Below are 27819 nucleotides of genomic sequence, written 5' to 3'. Positions count from 1 at the left end.
ACGTGTCCTACTGCTGAGACAGGTATCACAGGTAGGTCTTGGTATCTTCCACAATTTGACTTTTTGAAGTCACACAATTGCTATTTATCTTCCTTGAGGCTATGACCAAGAGACAAAAGGACAGACTTTACTGCAAACTTATCACTTTGGTTGTTCAATCATGTGCAATTCTTTGTGACTCCATTTGGGGTTTTCTTGACAAAGATACTAGAATGGTTTACCATTTCCTTCTCTAGTTTATTTTACAGAGGAGAAAACTGAGGCAAACAGGGATAAGTGACTTACTCAGGGTCACATAGCTAGTAAATTATCCAATGCCAGATTTGAACTCAGTCTTCCTGACTCCAAGCCCAACACTCTAATCACTTCACCACAGAACCTATCACTAACTAGCTCTATTTCCTCAAGCAAGCTGCTTCTCGTTCATTGCTAATTCTTGGGTTACCCTCATATAAAACAAGAGTTGGACTAGAAAATTACCAAGATACCTACCAAGACTCCTATGCATAAGATTATAGATTACTAGTTGGAAGAATGGCTGGTAGACCAACTAACCCTGGTTTTACAGATGAAGAGCTGAGGCCAAGAAAAGTTCAATCACTTATTTCCTCCGGGTCATATACCAGAATCTGAAGCTGGATTTGAACTCAGGTCTTCTCTGAATCTAGCTTTCTATCCGCTGGGCTATATTGTCTCTGAGATTTAGTCTAGCTGTAGTAGAAAGAGCACAGGACCTAGTGTCAGGGACCTAGGTTCGAATTCTAACTCTGATATTACTACATGTGATATTCTGAATTTCAGTTTCTTCATCTGTAAAATATGGATAATAAAGTATATACCTTACAGGACTTTTATAAAGAAAATTCTTTGTAAATCATGGCTCTTAAAAATATGAATGATTTTTTTTAAATTGAAGTTCATTCTAGCTCTGACGATCTGTGTCCCATGTTCTAAAGCCCCTCCCAGCTCTGATCTTCTGTGATGGTAAGACATGATATGACACAGTGATAGGCAAGATAAAGAAAACCCCAAACTCATCCTCATTCTGCACCCCAGATTCTACCATAGGCAAGGTGAGACAACCCTCTCCCTCTAGGCCAGGTAAATTCAATTCAGTTCAGTTCAGCAAAGGCTTCTCAGGGTTCCTGAGACCCCATGTGATATCACTGGGTCCAGGCAATAGGGATCCACAGTTCTTCTGCATCTTTCTTCCCTCATCCACCCTCCACCACCACACCATCACTTTTTTTTTTTTCACCATTACTCTTAAGAGTGTGTGCTACTCTGGGCCCTATGAAAAATATACCAATACGTACTGATGTATTCTCTGCAGGACTTTGAGGACCAGATATGAGAAAATTAAAGCCTACCAGTAGCTTGTCAAAGAGCATCAGATAGAAATGACTGGGGCTTATTTATGTTTGTCTAGTTATCCATAGATTGAGATTGTCCTCCCTCGTTTTCAGACTATCCATGATCCGGTGGGTTCTTTAACTTTAAGGTCTCTCTGTATTCACTAAAACTCACAGAATGTAGCCTATACCCCTGGTAGCAGAGGTGCCTTCTATCTCTACCTCCCCCAGGAAGGTAGCCCCAGGGCTCACTCAGTTCCCAGCATGGGCCAAGGCAGGAGGCCCAGAGGGAGGATGGCTCATAGCCCTGGACACAAGAAAGAGAGGGAGCGTGGCAGCTGTTGGCGGGGTTTGAAACATCTGGAGTGGCGTCTGGAGCTGGGGCGGCTCACTCTTCAGCACCCTGGCAGGCTCACCAAGGAGGCAGGCATGCTGGGGCCTGCCAGGAGCATGCCCAGGGAGGAGTGGGGCAGGCAAGAGGAGAGGGAGCCCAAGGATGAAGGCTGCTGACTCAGCACACCCTGCAGAAGCTGGAGGGGAGGAGCACCCCATCTCCCCTGCTTTCCCTGGGGGAGTGGTCTGTAGGGAGTCTTTCTCCAAAGAAAAGATGAAGGGCTAGAATCATAGAATCTTAAGAGTGGGAAAGTCATCCAGACCTGAGCAGGAATATCCGTGAGAAGGGCTCAGGCATTTTGTCCCCTTTTGAAGGAGTATAATGATGACAAATTCACGACCTACTAAGACAGCCAATGCAGCCTTTGCACAGATCTAACCCATAGGTGTATTCTCCTTATATTGAGTCTAAATCTGCCTTCCCATAATGCCCCCAACCGCTCTTGGCTTTGCCCTCTGAGGTCAAATGAAACAAAGCCAATTTCTCTTCCACAGAACAGCCCTTTAGCTCCTTGAAAAGAGTGATAATATTCCCCCTAATTCCTCTCTGAAATAAACATCTCCATCTCCTGCAGCCAATCCTGGTACAGTATTGGCTCGTGTCCTCTTTGTTGTTCCCCTTCGCCCCTCCATAGTCCTCAGCTCATTAATGTTCTTCCTAAAATGAGATGTCCCCAAGTGGCCATAATGCCCCAGAGGCAATCCGACCAGAACAGAGGGCTGCAAGACTACACAGAGAGAACCCCAAAACTCACCCTCCTCCTCCACCCCAAATTCTAAGCCCTTGTGAGATTACTGAGTTCGGGTTGGTGAATAGAGGGAAGGAAGCCATTTCCTCTGTTTATCCCTTACACAATGAACCAGTGTGGCATAGTCCATAAAAGCCTTGACCCAGGGTAGAATTCACACCTCAGACACTCACAAGCTGTGTGACCTTGGACAAATCATTCAACTCTTCCGGAGTCATCATCTGTTGGATTTAATGACTTCAAAGATCCCTTTCAGCTCTAAGTCTGTGATCTATGACCCATAGCATGGTTAGGAGAGTTCCTGGCAGGCTACAGACTTTGGCAAAGGGGATCAAACACTGGGTGTAGAGTAGAAAGACCTGAACTCAAAATCAGACACTTATTAGCTGTGTGAGCCTCAGGAAGTCACTTAACTTTCTCTGGGCCTCAGTTTACTTATCTGTAAACTGAGAGTGTTGGGTTTAAAAGACTCCAAGGTCCCTTCCAGCTCTGCATCTACGATCCTACAAGTTGCCTTTCAAGGCCTTCAGGCCAGTCCTTCTTTTCACTTGACCCAAGGCATTTGTCTGGGCTACAAAGGAGACCAGGCCTTGCTAGAAGCCCACTCTGTCTAACTAAGCTCCCTTCCTCCAGGGTCTCCATCTCCAACACTGCCCCCCTTACACAAACACAGACTGTCACATTCTTCTGCCTGGATGTCACGTTCACCTTGTCTCTCCCCCTTCAACAATTCCAGTGACTTGATGGCATGCTTATGGGACAGAGTTGGCCTTCCCTTGAGCAGCAGTTGGCCCATTGTCATCAGGTAGTTCTAAGACCTTCGCTCTGTTAATTACGTCCTATTTATCCTGTCTCTATCTGGTTCATACATATTTGCTACCTTGTTGTCTCCCCAGTTAGACTGTAAGTTCCTGGAAGGTAGGAACTCTCTTTGGCTTTACTTTGTATACTTGGTGCTTAGTGGGAGCATCAGATAGAAAATTAAGCACATTGTAATTGCTTAATAAATGTTTATCGACCGATTCCAAATCCAGTGCTGTCTCCATGGCACCAGGCTCTGAGATTCTCAACTTTGACATTTTTTATCTTATCACTGCTCCCCAAAGAGAGAGAGAGAGAGAGACAGAGGCGGGGGGGAGAGGGAGAGAGAGAGGCAGAGGGAGAGAGGGGGAGAAAGAGAGAGAGAGAGAGAGAAGATTTATATAGATCTTTAAGATCTTCACAAATATCTATTTAACCTTACAACAACCCTAGGACAAAGGTGCTATTATTACCATGCTTATTTTACAGATGAGGAAAGTGAGGCAAACAGAGGTTAAGTGACTTGCCCAGAGTCACACAGCTAATAATAGGCTGGATTTGAACTCAGATCTTCCTGACTTCCAGTTAGCTGCCTCTACACACTATCATCCCATGGTTGCAGCTGGATCTCTGTTCCTCTCATAGTCTTTTCTTTCTTTTCTGTTCCCACGTCCTTGTTTCTCCTTACTTTCCTCCTCTTCCTTGTGTTGCTAGTTTTTGACCAGATCAGGATTTTATTGATAGAGGGAACTCCCAAAGAAATTCCCTCTATGGGTACCTGTTGTTTAATTTATTGTCTTAGAGAGTTGAGTTCTTTGGGACCTCCAAGAGGCTAAATGACTTGTACAGGATCACCCTAAAAGCAGGGTTTAGACCTCTTTCATCCCGGCTTGGAGGCTGGTTCTCTATCCACTACCCCACACTGCCTCTCTCCCTTTGTCTTAGACCTGAATAATGAGCTATCCTTCTCTTCCCCTGCCCCTCCCTAGTCCTAGATCCCTAAGTGCTTCCAGGACCCAGAATAGAGTTCAGAACTGAAAGATGCCTCTCTAATCCAACCCCCTTCTTTTACAGAGAAGTAAAATGAGACACAAAACACGTTCAGGGACTTGCTTGAGGTGATAGAAATGATCAGTCTGAGAGCCAAGATTCAGGCCCAGTTCTTCTATTCCCAGCACTCTTTTCATTAGAAAGAATCAGAGTTGGGGAGAAGCGGAGAAGGCTTCCTGGAGGAAATGTTTGTGCACAGGGTCAGGAACATGGATTCATCTGGCAGGTGCATGAAAGATGCCTTCCAGGTTAAGAGAATGGGCCAAGCAAAGGCCTGGAAGTAGAGGGAACCAAGGCATGTATGAGGCCACAAGCAGGGCAGAATAGTGAGAAAATAATGCATTTCTCTGCCACCAGGATAACCTCAGTCCTAACTGATGTGGAAACCACTCCTCATCCCATCTCTTTCAGCATTTCCATGACCATACTTGGCATTCATGAATGAGCCCCTGGCAGGGGCGTTTGTTTTCAGGGGAGACTAGTCACCACCAACTTGACATTTCCCACTTTTCAAAAATGTCGCACAAGATCTTTGGGTTAGCCTTGAGAAAGTGCATCCCGACCAGCGGGGAGCTGACGAAATCATGTTCCCTTGGAACTAGCAGCTTCCTCCAGAGGCGCAGTTGTGCCTGAGAATGAGAATACAGAAGAGATTACCTGCAAAGGGCCTCTCAAATTACTTGTGAATGAGGGCTGGATTTGTAAACGCTAGGATCTGGGCAGGAAAGGCCCTCCAAGCACAGCCAGGACAGCCATTACCCAGAGCAGCAATTTCCACTACAATAGCCCCGACAATTGATCATCCAGCCTCTGCCTGAAAACCCAAGGCAGCCCCCTCTACTTTTGGGAAGTTCCATTTGGAATGTGTGTGTGTGTGTTTGCTTTAAGTTGAATGAAAATCTGCTTTCTTATAACTTAGAGTCCTAGGGTTTCTAGGGTTTCATCTAATCCAACTAACTACACATACACACACACACACACACACACACACACACACACACACACACACACACACACACACCATTTTTACAGATGGAGAAATTGGGTCCAGAAGAGTGATGTGATTCACCCATTCGTCACATAGGCAGTATATAATAGAGGTACATGCAAACATAGGTTTTCCAGTTCCCAGCTCAGGATCCTTATTATTATAACATGTTTTCCTGCTCCTGCTTCTGCTCCTTCTTCTCATCCTCCTACTTCTTCTTCTTCTCCTCCTTCTCCTCCTCCTTCTCCTTCTTCTCCTTCTCCTCCTCCTCCTCCTCCTCCTCCTCCTCCTCCTCCTCCTTCTTCTTCTTCTTCTTCTTCTTCTTCTTCCCCTTCTTCTTCTTCTTCCTCCTCCTCCTCCTCCTAGTTTTGCCCTCTGAGGTCAAGCAGTACAAAAGATTCCTGTACCACATGAGAGCCCTTCAGATACTTTAGCACAGCTCTCATATTTCTCCCAACTCTTCTCTTTTCCATGCTAGACATCCCCAGCTCCCTCAACCAATCTTGTGTTTCAGCAGTTGTAGGACTGAATTCTGGTCATTACCTCCTCTCTAAATTTAGTTATCCAGCAGGTGAACATAATTTACCCCTATCTTTGAGGACTTAAAATTGTTCCACCTCCAAGATCTTGAACTCTAAAATTTCTCTCTCTAACCATAATCGTCATGTCTTTTCATCTCCTCCTCCATCTTCTACCTCTCTCCTGTATCTCTTCTCTGCCTTCTTTGATTGCTGGCCTCTTATTCTGCCTTGTGTTTCAGTCTATCCTCTTTCTTTCTGAATTCACTTCCCTTCTTGCCCAGTCTTGATGCTATGACCAACAATTTTAGTAATACTCTTTCTGCAATTCTTGAGTCCTTCACCCCCTTGACCTGTTGTTCCCATCTATCTAACCCTCAACCTTCTGTGTCTCCAACCATCCTCAGGGGCTCGGGCCAAAGACATGAAACTACAAACAGTCCGTGTAGCTTACAGTCCAAGGGGAGGGTGGAGTTAAGATAAATATGGAAATGTAGCAAAGGACTGCCCCCGTTGACTCCCCCACTATACAGATAACTACCGTAACCTGTAATGTGCTAAGTGTGTAGGAAGGTCCAACAAGTAAGAGACTGCAAGTAAGTCGCAAGTAAGAGAATGATGGAGACTTGGGAATGGGAAGAGAACCAGGGAAAGCTTCAAGGAGAAGGTAGCATCTCAATTGGGCCTTGCAGTAAGGGTCAACAAGCAAAGACATGGGACCCAGTTCCAAATAGCCTGTTTGAGTATATTCAGGTGGAGGCAGGCAGGACAAAGATCAGGGGCTGCCAGTTGTGCAGTTTATCAGTAATACTGGATGTGAGGAAAGGAGGCAAGGGAAATGTGACATTGGTCAGACTGATGTCAGATCATGGAAGGCTTTGAATGACCATCTGAGGGATAATCCCCTCTGATTTCAGAATTTCTTCTAGACCATGTGCCCCTTCTTGTATTTTACTACATTGCCCTGTCCTTATTCTAATTATCTCAAGCATATTTGGGTCCTATGTCCCCAGGACTGTGACAGAGACAATCAAATCTGATTGTTAAATTTTCAGTCTGAGCATTTGGTAAGCCCTTGAAAACTGACGAACTCTACAAATCAGGACTTGATTTATTGTTTTGTTGGTTATCCAGACTTAAGAAAGTGCTGGAGAAAATGTTAATGCAGATAAAACTTAAGTTTGTTGTATGTACATTCCCCAGCCCTACACTGCCCCCTGCCAAGAGCTGGTTGTTAAACATGTCTCCTCATTTAACCAGTGGCTCCCTCAGAGACTGCTCCTCCCTCATCAGGGTCCCTCCCTCAGATGAGCCACCACTTATTATGCCTTTGTGTAGCACCAACATTCACTCATCTCCTATGTTTGAAATTTTAATGTTACCTTGGACTCTTCCCATTTCCTCACTACTTCTAGACAATCAACCATTAAGTCTTATTGATTCCACCTCTGAAATACTTCCCACATCTCTCTCTTCTCTCTTCCCACTGTTACCACCCTGGAATAGGCCTTCTTTTCTGCCCATCTGGATGATTCAGTCTGCTAAAAGGTCTTCATGCTTTCACTCTCCCTTTTAACGCATCCTTCATACACTGCCTGAGAAGCTTCCTGGTGCCAAACCTGGTCATGTGACTTCTCCGATCTCCAGGGGATCCCTGACTACCTACTGAGTAAAAGTAAAGCTCATTTGTTTGGCAATCTGGTGCTACTCTATCTTGACAGATTTATCTTGTCCTATTCCCTTCAACCCACTCTTTCTTTGGTCCAGTCAGAAGTGTTCAAATATATCACATGCTCTCTCTCCCTCCTTTCCTTCCTCTCTCTCTCTCTCTCTCTCTCTCTCTCTCTCTCTCTCTCTCTCTCTCTTTCTCTCTCTCTCTCTCTCCCTTCCTCTTTCTCCCCCCCTCCCAATTCTGGACCTTTGTTTACATTCATGTTCTCTTTGATTCAGTGACACTGGCCTCCAGGCTGTTCTGTGAATAAAACACCCAACCTTTCCTCTCTGGGCGTTTTCTCTGACTGTCTCCCAAGCTTGGTACACTCTCTTTCCTCTTTTCCAACAACTGACCCCCCTGACCTCCTTTAAGTTCCAATTAAAATCTCATCTCCTACAAAAAGCCTTTCCCAACCCCTCTTAGCTCCAGGGCCTTCCCTCTGTTAATTATTTCCTATTTATCCTGCGTGTAGCTTGCTTTGTATACATTGGTTTGCATGTTTTCTCCCACATTAGACTGTAAAGTCCTTGAGGGCAGGGCCTGGCTTTTGATTCTTTTTCTATCCCTAGCACTTGGAACAGCACCTGTCACTTAGTAGGAGTAGGTGCCTAATAAATGTTGATTGAATTGACTTCCTTCTCCCTGAAATGTCTTTCCTCTCCTTGGTTTCCTTATAATTTCCTACTCAGTCACTTCCGGCCTGTCTCAGATGTTGTCTGCTCCAGAAAGCCTCTGTTCATCTGTTGGTAACAACCTTTCCTTTCCCGGACCTCATGTTGCATTTTGTTTGCCCTTTGCTACAGCAAACTTTGGAATTCTTTTGTGTTATTTGACATTTCCATTATCTGTATGTGCTCGATATCAGCCCTGCCAACTAGAAGCTTCCAGAGGGCAAGAACTATGCCTTATCCCTTATGATGTCCCACAGCCTCCAGCATATGCCTTTGTACACAGTAGGCACTCAGTAAATGATTATTGACTGTGAATTCCATCAGGGTGGAAACCATGTCTTAATTATCTTAGTACCTCCCCCAGTGCCAAATACAACACTCTATGGTATACAGTAGGCGCCTAATGAATGTATGTTGAATTACCTTGAATTGAAGTGAAGTGAAATGAATTTAATTGAATTACATCATTAACCAAGGGTCTTCTTGTCTCTCCCCACCCCCACCTCCTAGGTCCTTGGCTGTGGGACATCAGTACTCCTCACTGGGCACTCAGCCCATCCTGTGTGGGAGCATTCCTGGCCTGGTGCCCAAACAGCTGCGTTTCTGTCGGAATTATGTGGATATCATGCCCAGTGTGGCTGAAGGTGTGAAGATTGGCATCCAAGAGTGCCAGCATCAGTTCCGAGGTCGACGATGGAACTGTACCACTGTCAACAATAGCCTCGCCATCTTCGGCCCGGTACTGTACAAAGGTACTGGCTAGGGGTGTGGGTTTAGTGAAAAGCACCGACCATTCCTGGGGAATTGTAGTGTCTGGTAAATGTCATCCTGTATCATTAGTAGCTTTGCCACTGATTCTCTGTGCGGCTTTGGAAAGCCCTTTGCCCTCTCTTGGTTTTGGTTTCCTCATCTTTAAAATGGGAAGGTTGTACTGAATAATCTTTATACTACCCAGGAAGACTCTAGTAATAGGAAAGCAGACAACTCCTCCTCCCCCTGCTTTGGGGTGGGTGATGGAAGGGAAGACCTTCCAAGTGGCAGGAGAAGGCATCCCAGCTAATTAATCTCTCCAGGTAATCACCAAATGATGATTCACCAAGTAACCTAATTCTAATTCTGATTCTGCTATATTCTCCCAGTGGCCATGAGCATGTCCCTTGACCTCTGTGGGTCTCTGTTTCCTCGTCTATAAAGTAAAGCAGGTTTCTGGACATATGCTTACAACCCATACTCCCACTGGTAGCTCTGGGCCCCAGAGCTCAGCTCTTTCTCCCCTTCAAGGTCCTAGGGATAATCTTAAGGGGTTATGAGGCCTCCTCTGATGGTATTGGCTCAAACTCCCATTCTGGTGTGTTTCTCCCAATATCAGCCAACAGTGATTGCTGTCTCAATATCATTAAACTCTTGTTATGTCATCAATAAGTGATTAATATCAATTACTTTTTAAAAGGAATATTTACTAAAATATATAGTAAGAATCAAAGTACAAAAATAACTCCACTAAACTAGGACACACTCTCCCTCTCTTCTACCTCAGTCCTTGGGGAGAGTGGATTCAAACTTAAAGTAGCTACTGTGAACATTCACCTTACCAAGTTCGCTTTCCAGTTATGGCACAGCCAATGGACAAGCCACTCCCTTGCAGCAAGATATGACACCTTGATTTCCAAGCTGATCTACTGAACCCTATGGATCACTCCCCAAGACTGCCCTCCTCACTAAGCTTAGCAGACTTTTATATGGACTCCAGTTCTAGGATCTTTGATAGTTCTTTTGACCTTTCAAAGCTCCCAAAGTTATCTCTAATATCCATTCACCTAAGAAAAGAAAGAGCAAATACAAAGAGACAAAGCAGCAGATTCATAGGCCACATAGCAGTCTATGTGGGAAGAGAAAAGTCTTCCCTTAATGTCATTGTTCAGTTGAGTAGTGCCCAGCTCTTGTGACCCCATTTGGGGTTTTCTTGGCAAAGATACATTTCCTTCTCTAGTTCATTTTACAGATGAGGAAACTAAGGCAAATAGGTCTAAGTGACTTGCCCCAGATTCATAGAAGGAGTAAATCTCTTAGGTCAGATTTGAACTCAGGTTTTCCTGACTCCAGCCCAGCCCTCTATCCATTATTCCACCTTAATAGCCACACGGAAAGAGAACAAGTTTCTCCCTAGGAACCTCTTGAATGTGCACTCAGGAAACAGTCACAGAATACCTGCCTATGCTCTGATGTGAAGGGCAGGGCCTCTATTACGTATGCTTCTAGAAGTAGGCTCTCCAAGTATCTACATGGATTGGCACCAGGCAGAGCAGATTGTACATACTTAAAGGACCAGGGTCCTATTGGTCAGTCACCCATGACATTCCAGTCCTCTGTTACAAAAATAAGCAGATCTGATGAGGTGATTTCTGAGGTCCTTTCCAACTCTGACATTCCATCTTCTATATGTGGGTATTCCTGCCACAAGGGTCAGTCCAGGTCATCTATCCCTTTTCCTCCTGAGCAGTTACTATGCATGTCTTTGCATAAATTTTCCACATGGGGCATAATGCCCCACATGCTGATCTGTTCATCTCTTATCTTTTGCTCCCACTCCTTGACTTGGCCCACTTCTTTTTTTGGGTCATACATGTCTGGGGTGACATGTTTTATGACATTTCTTCTTTTTAAGTTCTCACTGATGATATTCTGCAACCATCACACACCTGTCATGTACCTTTCCATTACTAGTTAGGTCATTTTTAGCTTTAATTCTTCTGAGAGGTTGGCATTCCATGACTTGCAACTATCTGATGTCACCAGGGGAATATTGATATTGAAAAGATGAGATTGGGGTGAAAGAGTAACTTGGAATAAGGAAAAATACTGCATAATTTCCCCAATGCAGTCTAGTCCCCTCTTTTCCCCTATTTATTTCTAAGCCCATCTCACTGTCTATGTACAGCTCTTGTCTGAAGATGTATGTGCTAATGAAAGCTCGTCATGCTCTGGTTCCAACTGGCCTTTCCAGGATAGATTCACAGATTTTTTTTTTCTTTTTTTCTCTGAATTTAACAAACATGAAATAATTATCATTTCCATTTAGACTGCAGAATAGAAAGAAGGGATTATACATGAAACCGCACATCTCTTTTAAAGTTTGTAATAAATTTAGTATTTAACTTTCAAAGATGTTCTGTTTCTCTGCAATTTCTTCTGTCCCTTCTTCTGTTCTCTTCTTGTCTGGGGGGAGATCCTAATTCTAATCCTTACAGAGAAGAGAGAGAGAGAGAGAGAGATTGAGAGAGAGAGAGAAAGGGAGGAAGAGGGAGGGAGAGGGGGGAAGGAGAAGGGGAAGGGAGAGGGGGTGAAGGGGAGAGAGAGAGAGAGAGAGAGAGAGAGAGAGAGAGAGAGAGAGAGAGAGAGAGAGAGAGAGAGAGAGAACATGGTGGGAAAAGAAAGTAAAACAAGACTCGTGTGGCAACTGTGAATAAACAAACAAACTAAACTCACATCTTGGCCATGTCCAACAATGGGTATAGTGTTCTGTCTCTGGATCCATCTGCTGTCAGTCAGAATGTGGAAAGAGAAAGCTTCCTTGCTGGGACTCTGGAATACTGGTTGGTCATTCTGTTGAGCAGAGGACTTAAGTCTTTCCAAGTTGATTTCTTTTCATTGTTATTGTTACTGTATAAGTTGCCATCCTGGTTCTGCTCACTTGCTCTGCATCTGTTGCTATAGGTTTCTCTAAAACCATCCCTTTCATCATTTCTCATGGTACAATGATATTCCATTGGTTACCATGACGTATTTGTTCAGCCATTCCCCAAAATAATGGACACCTCTTCATTTCCAAATGTTTTCCATTTTAAAAAAGAGTTGCCATAAATATTTTTTGTACACATGGATTCTTTTCCTATTTCCTTCAGCTCTTTGGGGTATCACATTCTTTTTTCCAAGCAATCTACATTCAACTAAAATGATCTACCTGCTATTCCCCCCACATAATATTTCATTTCCTGTCCCCATATTCTTTTCTCTGCCTCATAGGTACCTGGCTTCCTTTAAGGCTCAACTAAAATGCCATCTTGTATAGACAAGACATAATTATCTTTCTAGTGCCCCCCCCCCCCCCATCAAATTACTTTCTATTTACTTCTCAAAGTACATGTTGTTTTTCTCTTCTCCCCCAATAGAATTTAAGCTTCTTTAGGGCAAGGCCCTTTAATTTTTGTCTTTGTATTCCTGATACCCTAGCATAGTAGGAGGGGCTTTAAGAAATTCTGGTTGAATGCATAGACTAAGTCAATGAGCTGCCCCATCCCACTGCAATCATAATCTGAACAATCTGCCTTCATCATCCAGTTTGTTTTATTTGCATAGCTTGCTCTACTGATCTCCTTTGAGGGGCATGAAGGCCGCAGAAGAGGTCCTTCATCACTCCAGTGCTAAATGGAATCAACTCAATGTTAACTGTAAACAGTGGCATCTGAAAAGCCTCAACATCTACAGCAAATACAGGTGATGTAATGGATACGGATGGACATGAATTCAGGAAAGCCTGAGTTCAAATTCTCCCACAAACATTTATTATCTGTGTGACCCTGGCAAGGTCACTTAGCTTTTCTCAGCCTCAGTTTCCTCATCTGTAAAATGTGAATAATAGCACCCACCTTACCAATTGTTGTAAGGATCAAATGAAATATGTGGAAAGTGTTGGCAAACCTTTGAGTTCTAGATAAGTATTAGCTACTACCATTATCATTGCTATGATTATTGTACTTATTACTGCTATTATTATTTCAGTTAGACATTTTCCATGACATTGGTAAATAATTTTCATAAGCAGATGTCTCCCCATTTTATGATTCACTCAATTACTGATAATCTCATGATCACTGAACAACATTACCTCTGTGTTTGTAGCTCTCAAGGAATCCTCCATAATCCTAGCAAATGCACAGGGAGAAACTTTGTGGAAAGATCCTTGAAGGCTGCATTTTGATCTACTGAGTCAAACACTTGGGTGGGGGGCAGAATGAGAAACAGAAGAAAACAATGGGTGTATTCTGGACACTCTCAATGTTGCAACTATGAAGACATGGTCTACTATAGAGAGAACTGTCAGTAAAAATTTACCTGTTTTCTTGGCATACTTTCATCAAGGGTGCCCTTGATGAATGCATAGATCATTCTCATAATGATTTTATAGAGATGAGGAAGTAGATATAGGGGACAAGTTTTACTGCCCCTTTTTTTTGTAGTAATACTATCCACAATCTTTTCCACGCTCAGTTGAAATAATGTGCTTTGTAAGCAATCAAGCGCTCTGTAAATGTCAGTTATTATTATTCAGAATCAACAGCCTAAGTAGGGCAGGTTGAAGCTATTTTAATTGCATATAGCATCTTCTCATCTTTATCCTTTCTTTTAATTTGTTATTAGTTTAATTAGTTAATGTTTAGCTTAATTAGTTAATTTGTTATTTGTTTTGCCCTTTACCCCAACCAGTCCATCTGGCTACACACAGCTGAATCAAATGATTCCCATGTTAGTAATTGGTTGTTTCCTGTTTGTTAAGATATAGTCAGTTTCATTTTTTTTAGGTGTTGTTTGGAGCTCACCATGTCCACTGCCTCCCAACTCTTCATGAAGAAAGTATCCATAATATAATATAGAGATATGAGGCTTCTGAGGAATACACAGCCCATTCATTTCTCAGCAAAGCATAATTTTCAACATGGTTTTCCCTGTCTTTCCCTGTGTCTACCTTCTCATCCAAGTCACTGAGTATTAATGAACATGTTGACTTGGTTGGGAGTAGGGAGTAGGAGATGGAATCTTGGTATTCTTAGGATTTCTTCATTCTCAACAGCAAAAGTTGGCCAATAAATTACAACAGTATAGATGGTTCCCTTGCCTACAATCATCTTGAGAACTGTGAGGCAAGATGGATAAATGTCCCATGGAAATGTGATTTTTCTAGTCTCTGGGTATAGAATGAGAGCAACTATGCCAAGTCTTTTGTTTACTTCTCCTAGGAGATTGAGAGACATTTTTTTCCAATTGACTTCCACTTATTTATCTTTGGAGGTTTCATTTATGCTGAGATCACCAGTGTGGAGGTGACTTAAGTCTTCCACTTGTATATCAACTTGGAGATCATTGGATAAATATCTGAAACTTAGAGTGCCAACACTTCAATGAATGATTGTAGATGGTGCCACATGTAGATGGGGCCAAAGAATGGGACCACATAGAACTGAGGGTCACTGAATATTTTTAATTGTTTCATTCCTCACGGTAGCCAAAGAATTCATCAGTTAATAGCCAATCAGTCAATGATGAGTTTCTCTGTACTTAATCAAGCCACTCCATAGACAGAAGACACAAACTATCACTGGGACTGTACTTGAAGCAGATCCAGTTTGGTTGGACCTGAAAGAGTCTGCACTTTGTTAAGGCAGCCTTAGAAAACCCAGGGTCACCTCTGTATTGGAATGTCTTAGCAGAGCAAGACTTTTGTGGAATGAAGTTGTGTATTACAGACAATAAAGACTATTGGGGGTCACAGAAGAGAAAGGTCAAAGGGGACTGGAATAATAAAAGGAGGCTTGTGAGAGGAAATGGAACTTGAACTGTGCCTTGAAGGATGGGTGGGATTTGAATAGACCAGGAAAAAGGAAGGTATTTCTAAGCCAAGGCTAGAGATATGAATTTGACAGGAATGTTAAGGGGAGGGGGGAAGAGGAACAGAGAGATGTAAGTATAAGAATATCTGAAACACATGGCATACTTCTAAGTGGATTTTCCATATCAAAAATTTTTTGTTACTTTAGGAGAAGCCAAAATAACCTAAGGACTTCCATTTTTGGAAACTGCCCCCCCCCCCCCATTAGCTTTGAAGAGAGGGAGGGAGAGTATGTTCCACAGTTTTCTCTCCCTGTCTCAGTATCCCCCAAATTGTTTTGCTTTTCTATTGTAACAACAGAAGAATACTCATTTAGAGATTTGGTTCTTGCAAAATTATCACTTTGAGCATATTTCCAGATGGAAATGTTCTAAGAAAAATCTCTTGTCCCCTTCTCTCTCTCTCTCTCTCTCTCTCTCTCTCTCTCTCTCTCTCTCTCTCTCTGTCTCTCTGTCTCTCTCTCTCTGTCTCTCTCTCTGTCTCTCCCCCCTCATTATTTTGTTCTGGACTCTTACAGCTTTGGCTAAGATAAAGATGACTGGTGAGCTCCACCAACCTGTGAGGAAGACAGAAAGAAGGAAAGTTTATGCTTACTTCCCTTAAAGAGTTCTCAGTTGGATAGAGAGGTAACAAGATAGAGATTAGTTTGTCACACATTCAATTTAATTTATTAAACATTTGTTATGTACGTACTCCATACAGCACTGGACGGTGGAACTAAGGAACATAGAGAGATGAAAAATCGTTCTATCACTGCCTTCCTGGAGCTTAGTCTCATAGGAAGATATGTCATTTGCAGAAGTAAATACGACACAGGGGAGTATGTGATGGGGGCAAAGCAGAGATCCAGAAAAGTGCTCTGAGGTCATCAGCCCAAGGTTCAGGGCCATTTCATGCCAGGGTTGACCCCTGAGCTGGTGCTTAAAAGGAAAGATGGAATTGAAGGCTTTGGGGGACAGCACGCACAAATACAGTGGTAGGTAATGGCAGCAGGAAATCAGAGGGCAGTTTGTCTGAGATGTGGGAGATTTAGGATGAAGAGAGTTGGGCTGAAAAGAAAGGGTGGATAAAGTAGGTTATTGATAGATTGTGGGAGGTCTTACATGCCAGGCTGAAGACTTTAAGAATGATTAAGTACTTATCTGCACATTCAGAAGTCTAGGGGAGGATGGAAGAAATCAGTGCTTATAGTTATAGATAGAAGACATTAGAAAAAATAAGTCATGAAGGTGGGAAGGAGTACAGTCCCTGGAGACAGGTCTAACTAGGATAGAGGGAGCATTTTGGAAGTAGTAGAAAAATAAGAAAATAATAATGGCTCATTTCTACTGAGCTTTACGTCTTATAAAGTCCTTTCCTTACAATCATACTATGGGAGAGGGAGTCCAGGTCCTCTGATCCCCATTTTAAAGAAGAGAGAAGACTAAGGCTCAGCAAAGAAAAGTGAAGCAAAGATAGAGCCAAGGCCCAAATCTAGGTCCCGTGACCCCCAAACCCAATACTCTTTTTCTATTCCCATACCTCTCTTGAGGTGAGTAGGTTTGGGCCAGATTAGAGACCTTAAAGAAATGGCCTTAATACAGTACTGAATATTGCTGAGCTAGATGGTTGTTCTGCCCGCAACATGCAGGATGGATTGGGGGAAAGGGATTAAGGAATGAGGAAGAGACTTTAGAGAGCATCTAATCCAATTCCCTTTTTTCATAGATGAGAAAACTCAGACCCAGAGAGATGAGGTGATTTGTTCAGGGTCACATGGGTAGTAGGTAGCATATCTGGGACTTCACTCATCCTCTGGTTTTTTTTCTTCCCATTAATATTTATTAGGACCCTAAACAACATTGATCCATCTTTTTTCCATCATTTGAAGTATTACTGGCCTTCAAAGTACGTTTCTGGCTACCTACTTTAATAGTCTTAGAAGGGTTAAAGATTCATGAATCTCCGAGTGTGTTTCCCTTTAGCCTTCTTTTCCCAAGGCTTATGTGCGCCAAATTACTTGTTAGTTCATTTAAGCTCTTAGTTAACAAGAGAGTGGCTACAAGAAAACTGTCTATGTCCCTCTATCTAATCTTCTCCCTCATATGGTCTCATTGGGTTTTATTGGGGAGAGATGGACTCTGGGAGATGCCCCCTGCTATCCTAAGTGAATAGGAAGGAAGAAACATCCCTTCAAGTGTGTGCATTTCCACTCGTGTATTTTAATCTGTTGAACTGGGAGTCCTTTAATAAATGATCTGGGAGCAAAAAAGGGGCAAAAGACAGTCCCTGATGGCAAAAACTCACAATCTGACAAGGAAACAACATGGAAATAAATGTGCACATGCTATATACAAGATAAACAGGAAGTAATTAACAGAATGGAGTCACTAGAGTTAAGAGGGATTAGAAAAGGTTTCCTGTAGAAGATGGGATTTTAAAGGAAGCCAGTGGCAGAGACGAGGAGGGAGAGCATTACAGGCATGGGGAACAGCCAGAGAAAATGTCCAGAGCTGAAGGATGGAAAGATCTGATAGTTTTAGGGTCCTCAAGGTCAACGTGAGTCAGCTCATATGATATGAGAGCCAGGAAGGCTAGGGCAGAGTTGGGCTGGCTTTAGAGAGAGAGAGTATCTAAGACTAAGGGATTTTATACTAGATTTTTAGCTAGAATATTGTGTTCAGTTCTAGGCCTCATATCTTAAGGGATATTAAAAAGATAGAGATTATCTAGGGAAGGATAAAAGGCCTTGAGTCTGCACGCCTTATGTAGGAAGTTCTGATGTTTAGCCTGGAAAAGAGCTGACTTAAAGGGGAAATGATGATTGTCTTTAGGTATTTCAGATACTTGTTTTTTCTTGATGGGGGTATGGGGGTGGGGGTGCCCCCCAACCTGTCACTACTAAAAGTAGTGGTAAAAGTTTTCAAGAGGCAAAGTTAGACTTGAGATAAAGATAATCTTCTTAAAGAGAATGGACTGCTTCAGGAGGCAGTGGGTCCCCTCACTCTTGAGGTCTTCAAGAAGAGGATGGCTTACTTCTTCAGGTATGATGTGAAGGGGATTCCTGCTTAAGCATGTCTTAGATTGGATGGTCTGTGAGTTCTCTTCCAGCTCTGAACTTCAGAGATTCTGTGAATTTTAAAGCTGGAAGGATCCTTAGAATGCAGAGTGCTGAATTTCAGAACTAGAAAGTACTTTGGAGCATAGAATGCTGGAACCAGACGTAAATTTAGCATGTAGAATGCTGGCATGTAGAAGACCGAATTTCAGAACGGGAAAATACGCTGGAGCATAGAATTCCAGAACCAGGCATAAATTTACCTCGTAGGATGTTAGAATGTAGAACCCAGACTTTCAGAACTGGAAAGAACCTTGGAAAATAGAATGCCAGAACCAAAAGTGAATTTAACACATAGAATGTTAAAACATATGACAGGGAATGTTGGAACTAGAAATCAAGTGCTGGGGGTACTAATACAAGCAGAAAAAAAGAGGCTGTCTCTGCCCTCAAGGAACTACAATCCAATTCAGGAAGACAAGCCATAAAAAGAAACTTAAAAGAGAAGAAATGAAGAGTCCAGGAAGAGGTAGGGTAGGGCAAGTCAGAAGGGTATTGAAGATATATGGCTGCACTGAGCATCCTCCTTCCAATGGAGGCTCTGGGAAGAACCAGCCCATCAGAGCCAGAGGCCACAGGGGAGAAAAGTACTTTTAGTGAGAGAAATCCAGTGGTGAAGTGAGCTTTCAGGCTGCAGAGGTTTTTACGACATGGTAGAGATTCTGCAATCGGGGCGGGGGCGGGGGCGGGGGGGGGGGGGGTGGGGGGGGAAGCTGGAGAGGAATGAATAGTAGAAGGGGCTCTCAAGACCACTTAGGCCAAAGCCTCACTTTTGACATAGAAAGAGACTGAGGCCCAGCCTGGAAAAGGAAAGTGCTCTATGGAAGGGAGCACACAGTGTGCTGGTTATAACATCGGGATTAAAGCTCAGGTCTCCACTCTAACGTCTGTTCTCCTTTACTCTGTCAGACTGCTAGAGAGAGATTATGTTTTCTTTGACAGCTCTCAAAGCAACTGAATTCCAGAATTCTACTAAACTACTTGTATGCCCTTTAGCAAGTCAGCTTTCTATCTCTCACTTCATTTCCTTCATCCAGAAAAATGGAGGAATTGAGTGGAGGTGATCTCTAAGGTATCTAGAAGCAAGAGCCCCTACAAGATAGTAAAAGTCTTGTCTACCCTACTCATCAATAAATAACCTCTGGGGGGATTAGTCCTGCAGGTGTCAAATTTAGCAGCATGACTTTGTCAGACCAGGGAGGAATAAGCCTCACTCGAGCAGGAGGTGTGTTAGCAAAGAGGAAGAGGAGACAGACGCAAGTATTACTGGATTAAACAGAGGGCTCGAGTGCTTATAGGGAGAGGTCCTCAAGGCCAAAGAGATAGAGGGAATATGGGCATTTTCTGGCACAGTATTAGTTTTTTGTTGGAGATTTACAAGACAAATATCCCTTGCCACACCCTGAGTCCCAGTTTGGGGTTCAAAACCGATGGTCACAGTCGGTACCTTCACCACTGGGGTCCAAATTCATGGCCACAAGAGGCCAACTCTGCCCCCTTTTTAGGCTGGAGCCCCTCTACCCACTCCTCTCTGGGTTTTGTTAGGGAGAGTTGGATTCTGGAAGATGTCCCCTACTGCCCTAAGTAGATAGGGAGAAGTTACACTTTCTTACATGTCCCTCCCCATCTCTTCAAAGAGCCCTAGATTGGGAGTCAAGAAACCTTGGGTTCTGGAGACTTAGCACTACCACTGCCTTGCTGTGGGACATTGGACAAGTCATTCCTTGAGGCTCTGAGCACGTTTCCCCATAGTCAGAAAATAATCCTTACAGTGGCCCCCTCACAGGGTTGTATAAAGGCTTTGTGTAGATGATGGAAATAGTGTTCTCATAAAGGATTGGAACTGAGAGATGGAAAACTTTCTCCTGATTTATCCCCAAGATCGAGATGTGTAAAGACAGTATGCCTTGTGAAATTTGAAGCTGGGGAGAAATAGAGGTTATATTGTTCTTATTCGTCTTATTTTGGTTGTAATATATAGTTTTGGTTTTGTTTGGGTTTTTTTGGCAAAGCAATTAGGGTTAAGTGACTTGCCCAGGGTCACACTAGTGACCTAGTGTCGTGTCCAGGGCTGGCATTCAAGTGCTATATATTCTGTGAGTGGATGGTCTATGATATGTGGTTGTATGTTTTCACAGTGTGTGTGATGTGGGCATTTGATGATTTGGAGGGAGGAAGAGGGTAGTGCAGAAGAGTGGTGTACCATAGGAGTCCCCTTTACTCAAAGCTTATCCCTGCATGTACCATCTTGGACCAGGACCCCTGCCTCTCAGAGGTCAAACCTATTCCTCTCAGTTGGGCTAGGAGATAAGGGACCAGAAAAAAATTCCAGGCCTACATTACTCAGGCCTGCCCCAGGCCAGGGAAGAGACTCTCAACGCTACTGCCCCCTCCCCCTACTCTCTCCCAAGGACAGAAGACACAGCTGTAGCAATTGGCTCTGTGGTAGGTCTGGATTAAGGGTGCTATGTTTCATATCCTAAAGTACCTCCCAGCTCTGACATCCCCTGTTCCAAGGTCATTTCTAGCTCTGGCATTTTGTGTTCTAAGGTCTTTCTGAGGTGTGTTTATCGACTCCATTTTCTAGATAAGGAAACTGTGGCTAGAAAGGTCCTACAGCTTGCCCTGAATCATCAATTAAATCAGGGCTAGAACCCAGGTCTCTTAAACCTTGTCCCTTTGCCTGACACCCCATGAAATCTTTCCAGTCATGGGCTCACCTAGGGGAGGATATGGTCTTGTTGCCATGTGGTAGAATCGAGGCTGCCATTGTTTAGGAAAGTAGGGGGTGAGGAGAAAGAAAGAGAAATATCTCCCCAGTGCTGAATCTGTCCCCAGAGAGGGAAGGAAGGAAGGAAGGAAGGAAGGAAGGAAGGAAGGAAGGAAGGAAGGAAGGAAGGAAGGAAGGAAGGAAGGAGAAAGAAAAAGAAAGTTTTCTTTTAGGTACTACCACCACTACATAATTGCAGGGAACTCCTACTCATCTTTCAGCATATCAGCTGATATTCAAGAGAGGAAATGGAGACAGAGCAGCAGGAGGGCCCAAGAAAGAGAGGAGGTTGACTCCTCCTGTTTCCAGAGCCCACTGTGCATAACCATCATCCTCAAAATATTAGTGAGAATTCTTCGACTCTAGGCTGTCTCTCAAATGAGATCTGGGCTGATCTTGAAAAGAGGATCTAGGAAAGAGAACCTATAAATTCATGCATCTGGCCCCAAACAGCCATTGGGAACTCCACAATCTGATTTATCTAGGCAGCCTGATGAAGGGAGTGAGCTGGGTTAGGAAGAAGCAGTAACCTGAGAAATCTGAGAATCAGAAAGTCTGGGGTCTTGTCTTAGCCCCACCTCTAATTCAGGTTGTGAGATTGGAAGTCCAACCTCTCCCTAATCAATCAATCAGATTCCTGTGTGGCATCGTGGGCCTTTCATTCGATGGCCAAAAGTTCAAATTAATTTGAAAAGAATTCATCCATATATTGTGATGGAGCTATAGGAAAATTCCTCAATGCCTCCTTTACTCTCTTGACTCATTTATTGGGGAAAATGTAGAACTCAACCTTCCTATTATTATTCTACTTAAAACCCCAAGATAAGGGAAACCTCATCGATGTCCAGGCAACAGTTCCTTCCTCAGTCCGATGATAACCATAACATCTGAATATAAGGTACAGATCATTACAACAGGGTCCCAGCAGAAGTGGAGACTCCCTGGGGCTATCTGACTCTAACCTGATATTCTTGGGGAGAGAGATGCCTCCTGGGGAAAATGTTGGAGAAAGGAGGACTTCATCTAAGTATCTCCGCATGCTTGTGTTTGTATTTCTGTGGGAGTTGTACATACATATAGGTTTCAGTGCTTTTGTCTAATATATATCCGCACAGGGAAAGGGACGGGACTGGTGATTTCTTTGGTAGAGGGAACTCCCAGGAGAGGGAACTCCCACTGACAGTGCAGGTTGCCATCCTTCTCTGAAAGTCCTCCTCTTAGAGAATTCCCTAGAACATTGTAGGAGATAAATGACTTGGCCAGGGTTGCACAGTCAATATGTATTGGAGGTGGGGCTCACGCTGCCTCTCCTATGCCTAGATACTTTGTCTCTCCTTGGGGAAGACGTGTGTGTGTTTGAATTTTTGTCTGTGCATGTTGCCTGGGTATATTTGTACACTTTTGTGTGTGTCTGTGCATGTGTGTGTGTGTGTACCTGTGTCTGTCTGTCTGTTTATGTATGTGTGTGTTGTTTCCCCTTTGGTCTCTCTCCCTGGGGCTGGTTCTGTCTTCTCTGGCCTGGGTCACTGCCTCTCCCTGGAGCCCCAGTCTCTCTCCTCCTGTGCTTAGGTACCTTCTGGCCAGTACTGGGGCCACAGTCACCAGGGAAGAGAGGAGGAAAGAAGAGGGAGGGGGCAAAACTCTGAAAGATTTCATGCCTGAAGAATGTTGCTCCTCAGGGAGAAGGAAAGAGGACCCTTCAGTCACTGGTGGGAAGTGGGAGGGGGTTGTTAGATATTTCAGCCACATTCCTGTTGGAGTTCCCTGAGGGGGACATACTTGGGTTATCAGAGGGGTGCAGGCACACAGCCCCACACACACACACACACACACACACACACACACACACACACACACACACACACACACACACACACACGCACCCAAACTCTCTGAGGACTTCCCCAGCCCGTACTGGATTCCTCTGGCTGGCTATTCCAGAGAAGGGAGGGAGCTGAGACTGTGCCTGGGGCTGGAAACCAGTACTGAGCACTTGGCTTCCTCAAAAGGAGAAGGAAATGGGAGTTAATTGCAGAGTAACAGATTTAAGGTCCTGCTTGGACCCCCTGTGGTGAATTCATGAAGGGAAATAGATAGGGTGCCACAGGGTAGATTGGCAGGCCAGAAACCTTGGAATCTGCCGAACTCAAGGAACTATCCAAATGGATGAGGCCACAGATGGATCCATTTTGAGTAATGGAAGGAAAGATTTAGGCCAGACAGGAGGAGACCTTTCCTATCAGGAGATGGGTGAGATGAGCTCTCAAAGCCCCTCCTGCCCTTGAGTGTTTGTGGTTGCCTGGGGCAACCAGCTATCTAGAAACATGGGGTGCCTGCAAGTCAGGGCCCTGAACTTCAGTGAGAGTTAGGGATAGCTGGGGAGAAATAGGGAAGGGAATTCCTCTGTGTCTTCCAAAACCCTTGGAGTCTGACCCAAATGCAAGAATCTTAGACACAATCCCTACTAGAGGGAGGCCTGACATTATCTTCCCAATGGATTAATCCCCTTAGTGACCAGATTTCTCATCCCAGGCTAGCTCCAGCGCCAGTAACAGCTATAACTTTGGCCCTGGGGACTACAAGTCAGGAGACCTGAATTAGGATCCTAGCTTTACCACTAGGCAAACTTGGCCTAGGAAACAAGTGGTTTTCCCTGATGGTGCCTGAGTTTCCCTCTCTATAAGATGAAGGGATTGATCTGCATAAACTCCAGGGTCCCGACTAACACTGCCATTGTATGAATCCTGTGAAACTAAGCTTTTTTAGAGTAAGAACAGTAACTTGAATTTCTTCATATTGGTCCCAGCGCTTGGCACAGGGCCTGTGCTCAAGTAGCCACTTGGTAAATGTCATTTGATTGATGGAAGGAATGTAAGAACACGGGACTTGCCGTGTTAAGATCGGGGTTAACTCTCCTCCTTACAGCTGTGATCCAGAGAGAAAGTCACTTCATCTTTTCTGAACCTCCAGTTCTGGCCCAACTAGACTAGATGATCCCTAAAGTCCCTTCCTACTCAGGCATTCTGTGATTCCGTGCAGCTAGCATGCCAGGCTGAGTTATCTAGGGTTAGAGATCTCTCTGTTGACTGAGGCAAAGTGGGTAACCACCCTTCCAAAATGATATGCCAAGTCTGCATTTCTCCTTCGTGAGGAAGGAGAGGAACAAGAGTTCGTGTGTGTGTGTGTGTGTGTGTGTGTGTGTGTGTGTGTGTGTGTGTAAATTGGGAGGGGGGAGTTGAGGAGCAAAAGCCATTGCACATGGAAATCTGCCCCAGCAGCCAGCCACTCCCATTGACAGAGGCGGGCAATGATAATCCACACCCCTGAGTGAAAAAAGAATGTCAAGAGCAAAGGGGAGGTAGTAAGGTGGGCTCTCCACACCACTCCTCCATGTACAGGCATATTTCACTACATAATTCTGAGCTGGCCACTAAAAATCACAATTACTTCACCACTGGGGCTAGGTTTCTTCTCTCACGATTGAATGGCCACAGCACAATAAATAAAGCTAGAAAATGGAATTTGGGGAAAATAATTGTTAGAGCTAGAAAGATACTTTGAATCCCATGTACTTCAATCCATTTTACAGAAAAGAAAGCTGAGGCCCCAAGAGGGGAAGTCAGTTGATCACGGTAATGTGTAACAGAGCTAGGATTAGTTCTCAGGTCTTCAGGAACCCTTATGTGGACAATGGACTTTTCTCTAGCCCTCTGTTTCCAAAGGTTAATACCTAGATGGCCTTGAGCTAGTTGCTTCTTTCTCAAGGCCTCAGTTTCTTCATCTGGAAAATGATGGGGATAGGCTAAGAGTGCTCAAGTCCCTCTTAGCTCTACGTTTTATCAATGGTTCTGTGACGACGGACCAGCAAGATCTGTGTCAGCCATGGAAGCCCCAGGGAGAACTTTATTTGGCTACCTTGAGTTCACTCCTACTTTTTTTAATTTTGAAGAGGGTTGCTGGCCCTGCCATATTATTACTAATAATAAAATGAAAAAGCTTCTAAAATATACTCTCCTACAGAGGAGGTCAAAATGATAATATGGTGTCTGCCATCCCTGTAGCTGGGGCTGCTGATGCAGGTGTACTGAGAGGGCCTTCAGAGAGCTTATAAAGGCTAAGTTTATATCCTAATACTTTTATTTTCTCCACCTATCCTCAGAACATTAAGTACACATGAACAATAGGGGAGTGACTTGTCTCTGGACAGTTTCTGAACCCTAGCTAAAAAGAGAAGAATGAGATCATAATACATCATAAATCCATATCCTGCATTAAGGTTTAGGTTTGATTATTCCCATTTTAAAGACAAAGAAACTGAGGCTCACAGAGCGTAGGTGACTTGTCCACTTATGCAGCTTGTGTTAGAAGCAAGTTTTCAGCCCAGGTCTCCCTGACTCCAGCACAGAACTCTCTACTCACTTTGGAGGCATGATAGGATAGGGAAAGCTAGTCCTGGGGTGCAGGGAGAAGCTTGAAAGCTCCTTTGTATGTGAGGGGAGCCTGCCTTGGGGACTGTGGGAGCAGCTGTGGGAGACACTGGACCTCTGGCTGGGGAAGGGGGTGGGGGAATGGTCCCTTGGTCCAGGCGGTGATGCGGCGCTTTCTCTTGGGAGTTTAAAATCAGAGGCTAGACACTTGCACATGAAACAACCTGAGAACGCTTAAAACCCAATGTCACCAAGTGTGAATGAGCTGTGCTCCACTTCACTAAGGCCAGAAGAGGGAGGAATGGGGTGGGGTTAGTTGGGAAAAGACTTCCTGGAAGTAGATATTCTGGCCCCAGTTTGATAGGAAGCGAGGGGAGGTGAGAGATGAATGGGCAAAGAGCACTGGCATTTTTGTGAGTCCTGCGACGCAGAGGGTGACGGAGGGCTCTTACCCAGCCTTCCCCTCTCCCCTCACTGACAGTGACGTCACCAGCACAGCCGGGTGCCTTCAGGCCCAGCTTAGTCAGGGCTAGGAGGGCTGGGGAAAATGCCAGGTGCTGCAGGAAAAGGGTTGAGCCAGAGAGGCCCTGTGCCCTGTGACTCATGGCTGAAGCATTGGCCCCACAGGGCACCCCAGGGGTGCTGGGTTTGGGGATTTGCTGTCAAGGCAGGCAAAGGAGCCCTACCATGTGCAGTTAGAGTGGAGACCCTCCAACCCCAAGAGTACACCCTTTGTTCTAAATGTCGGACCCTGAAAGCAATGGAATCCAGATTTGGTGGAGCTATGACTGTAGTGGAGTGGATTGGAGTGGGGTTGGGTGGAAAATGTACTCAGCCTAAAGTCTGGAAAACCCCAGTTTCAAGTCTTGGCTTAGAAATTATTAAACAAATGACCCTAGGCTGGTCCTCTCCTTTCTCTGAGCCTCAACCTCCTTCTCTCCAAAATGGAGTCAATGATCCTTATACCTTCCTCCGAGAACCTGAGAAAGAGTTAAACACACTTACCCTTAAATTCAGGGCCTTTAAAACCTATAGATTTTGCACAAAAATTGAGACCAAACCTTGGCTCCCGAACAACTCTTTTGCTAGGCACTTCAAAGGAGAAAAGAAAAGAAGCCATTGCCCTGCTTTTCAGGCAGCTTGCTGTCTGATTGGGGAGACAAGATTCACACAGCTTCACATAAAAAGAATACTCCTGGACAACTCATGATTAAGTATTACACTTAGTAGGTAAACCTGCAAGCACCAGTGAGGCTCAGAGGAAGGGGAGATGATCTCTGCAGGCCAGGGTGTCCAGGGAAGGCTTCCTAGTGGAGGTGGAACTTGAAGGATGGTGGAGAATGAAGGCTGGAATTCTGGGAACAGGCATGCTGGTCTCTCTTTCAAATGGTGAGGAAGGTAGCTGCGGAGGAAGGCAAGTCTATCCATCAGACTGACCCAGGTCCTCAGGCTAGAGGTTAGTCATGTGATCATAGATTTAGAGATGGAAGGGACCTTAGAGAACAGTTAAGCCAATCCCCTCATTTTACAAATGAGAAACCTGAGGCCCAGAAAAGTCAAGTGACTTGCCCAAGGTCATACAAGTGGCACAGTTAGGATTCAAACTCAGGTCTTCTGACACCAAAGGCATTTTTCTACTGCACCACACTTGTGAGTATTCCCAACAGGACTCGATGATGTAAGAGCAAGAAAAGTAGGAAAAAGAAGACGGAAAGGGACAGATCATCTGGGGCTGAGGCAGTCAGGGAATGCTTCCTGGAGGAGGTGAGTCATTGATAGAATTTGGAGTAAGGAAGAGGGGAGAGATTCTAGGGGGCTTTTCAGGAACAGGACTTGGGCCAATAGCTGCTGCTCCTTGGGTGATCCATTGGATTTGCCTTAAATCATTTCCTTATACCTCAAGACTTCCTTGTGGGGGGGGGAGGGAGGGATAGCCTTGGGTTTCAATAGGGGAGGCTTTGGTCAAACTCAAGAAAGACCCTAAGAAGGTGGGTAGGACAGTAAGAACAGATGACAGAGAAGTTTAAGTGAATTACCTTGAGAAAATAATTTAGGGAAAGAGGTGGGAAGGTCAAGGGTATGGGGGAATGGGGAATCTTCTTTCTGGTTCTGATACACAGTGTGATTCCAGAAGCAGGGGGATGCCGCAGATGAGCTTTACAGAGCTTTCTCCACTACCACATTCATTTCTACTACTCATTCATTTCTGAGTGCTCTGCTTTCAGTCCTGACACGTACTCTCTCTATTGGGTTTTGCAGTTCTCTCTCACTCCACCCCCTTTTCAACCTTCTTTGGTCTCAAGGGGGATGGTGATTCTCTAGGACTTCAGTTGAAGTGGCACTGGGCCATAGGGTGGAGAAGCTAAGATCTGCGGCAGGTCCAGCCTCAGCCCCATGGCCACACCCTTCACCTGAATTTTTCAGCAGGCACACCGCCAGCTGGCAAATGCTGCATCCCCTGTAGGATGGAGAGCAACCCCAAATTTCACCCCAGATTCCAGCCTGGAGCTTCCCAGAGTGGCATTATAGGTAACGATAGGGTGTGTGATAAGCTGCAAGTGTGTTCCTCTATTCTGTGGGGTCATCCCAGCCCTGGGCTTCCTGCAGCAGGAAGGATTGTGGTTA

At 44.4% G+C, this 27819-nt stretch overlaps 1 protein-coding gene across 1 annotated transcript in view; it reads left to right on the top strand.

Moving 5' to 3' along the window:
* WNT3A (Wnt family member 3A) overlaps positions 1–27819 on the top strand; it is a 94709-nt gene that overhangs the window by 22453 nt on the left and 44437 nt on the right. The window contains exon 2 of the mRNA XM_072653037.1: positions 8747–8988. Within this exon, the coding sequence (XP_072509138.1) occupies positions 8747–8988 (242 nt within the window). The remainder of the gene's footprint in view (positions 1–8746; positions 8989–27819) is intronic.

This window comes from Notamacropus eugenii, chromosome 1 (assembly GCF_028372415.1).
Source record: "Notamacropus eugenii isolate mMacEug1 chromosome 1, mMacEug1.pri_v2, whole genome shotgun sequence".
Lineage (NCBI taxonomy): Eukaryota > Metazoa > Chordata > Mammalia > Diprotodontia > Macropodidae > Notamacropus > Notamacropus eugenii.
This window is presented reverse-complemented; position numbering and strand designations above follow the sequence as displayed.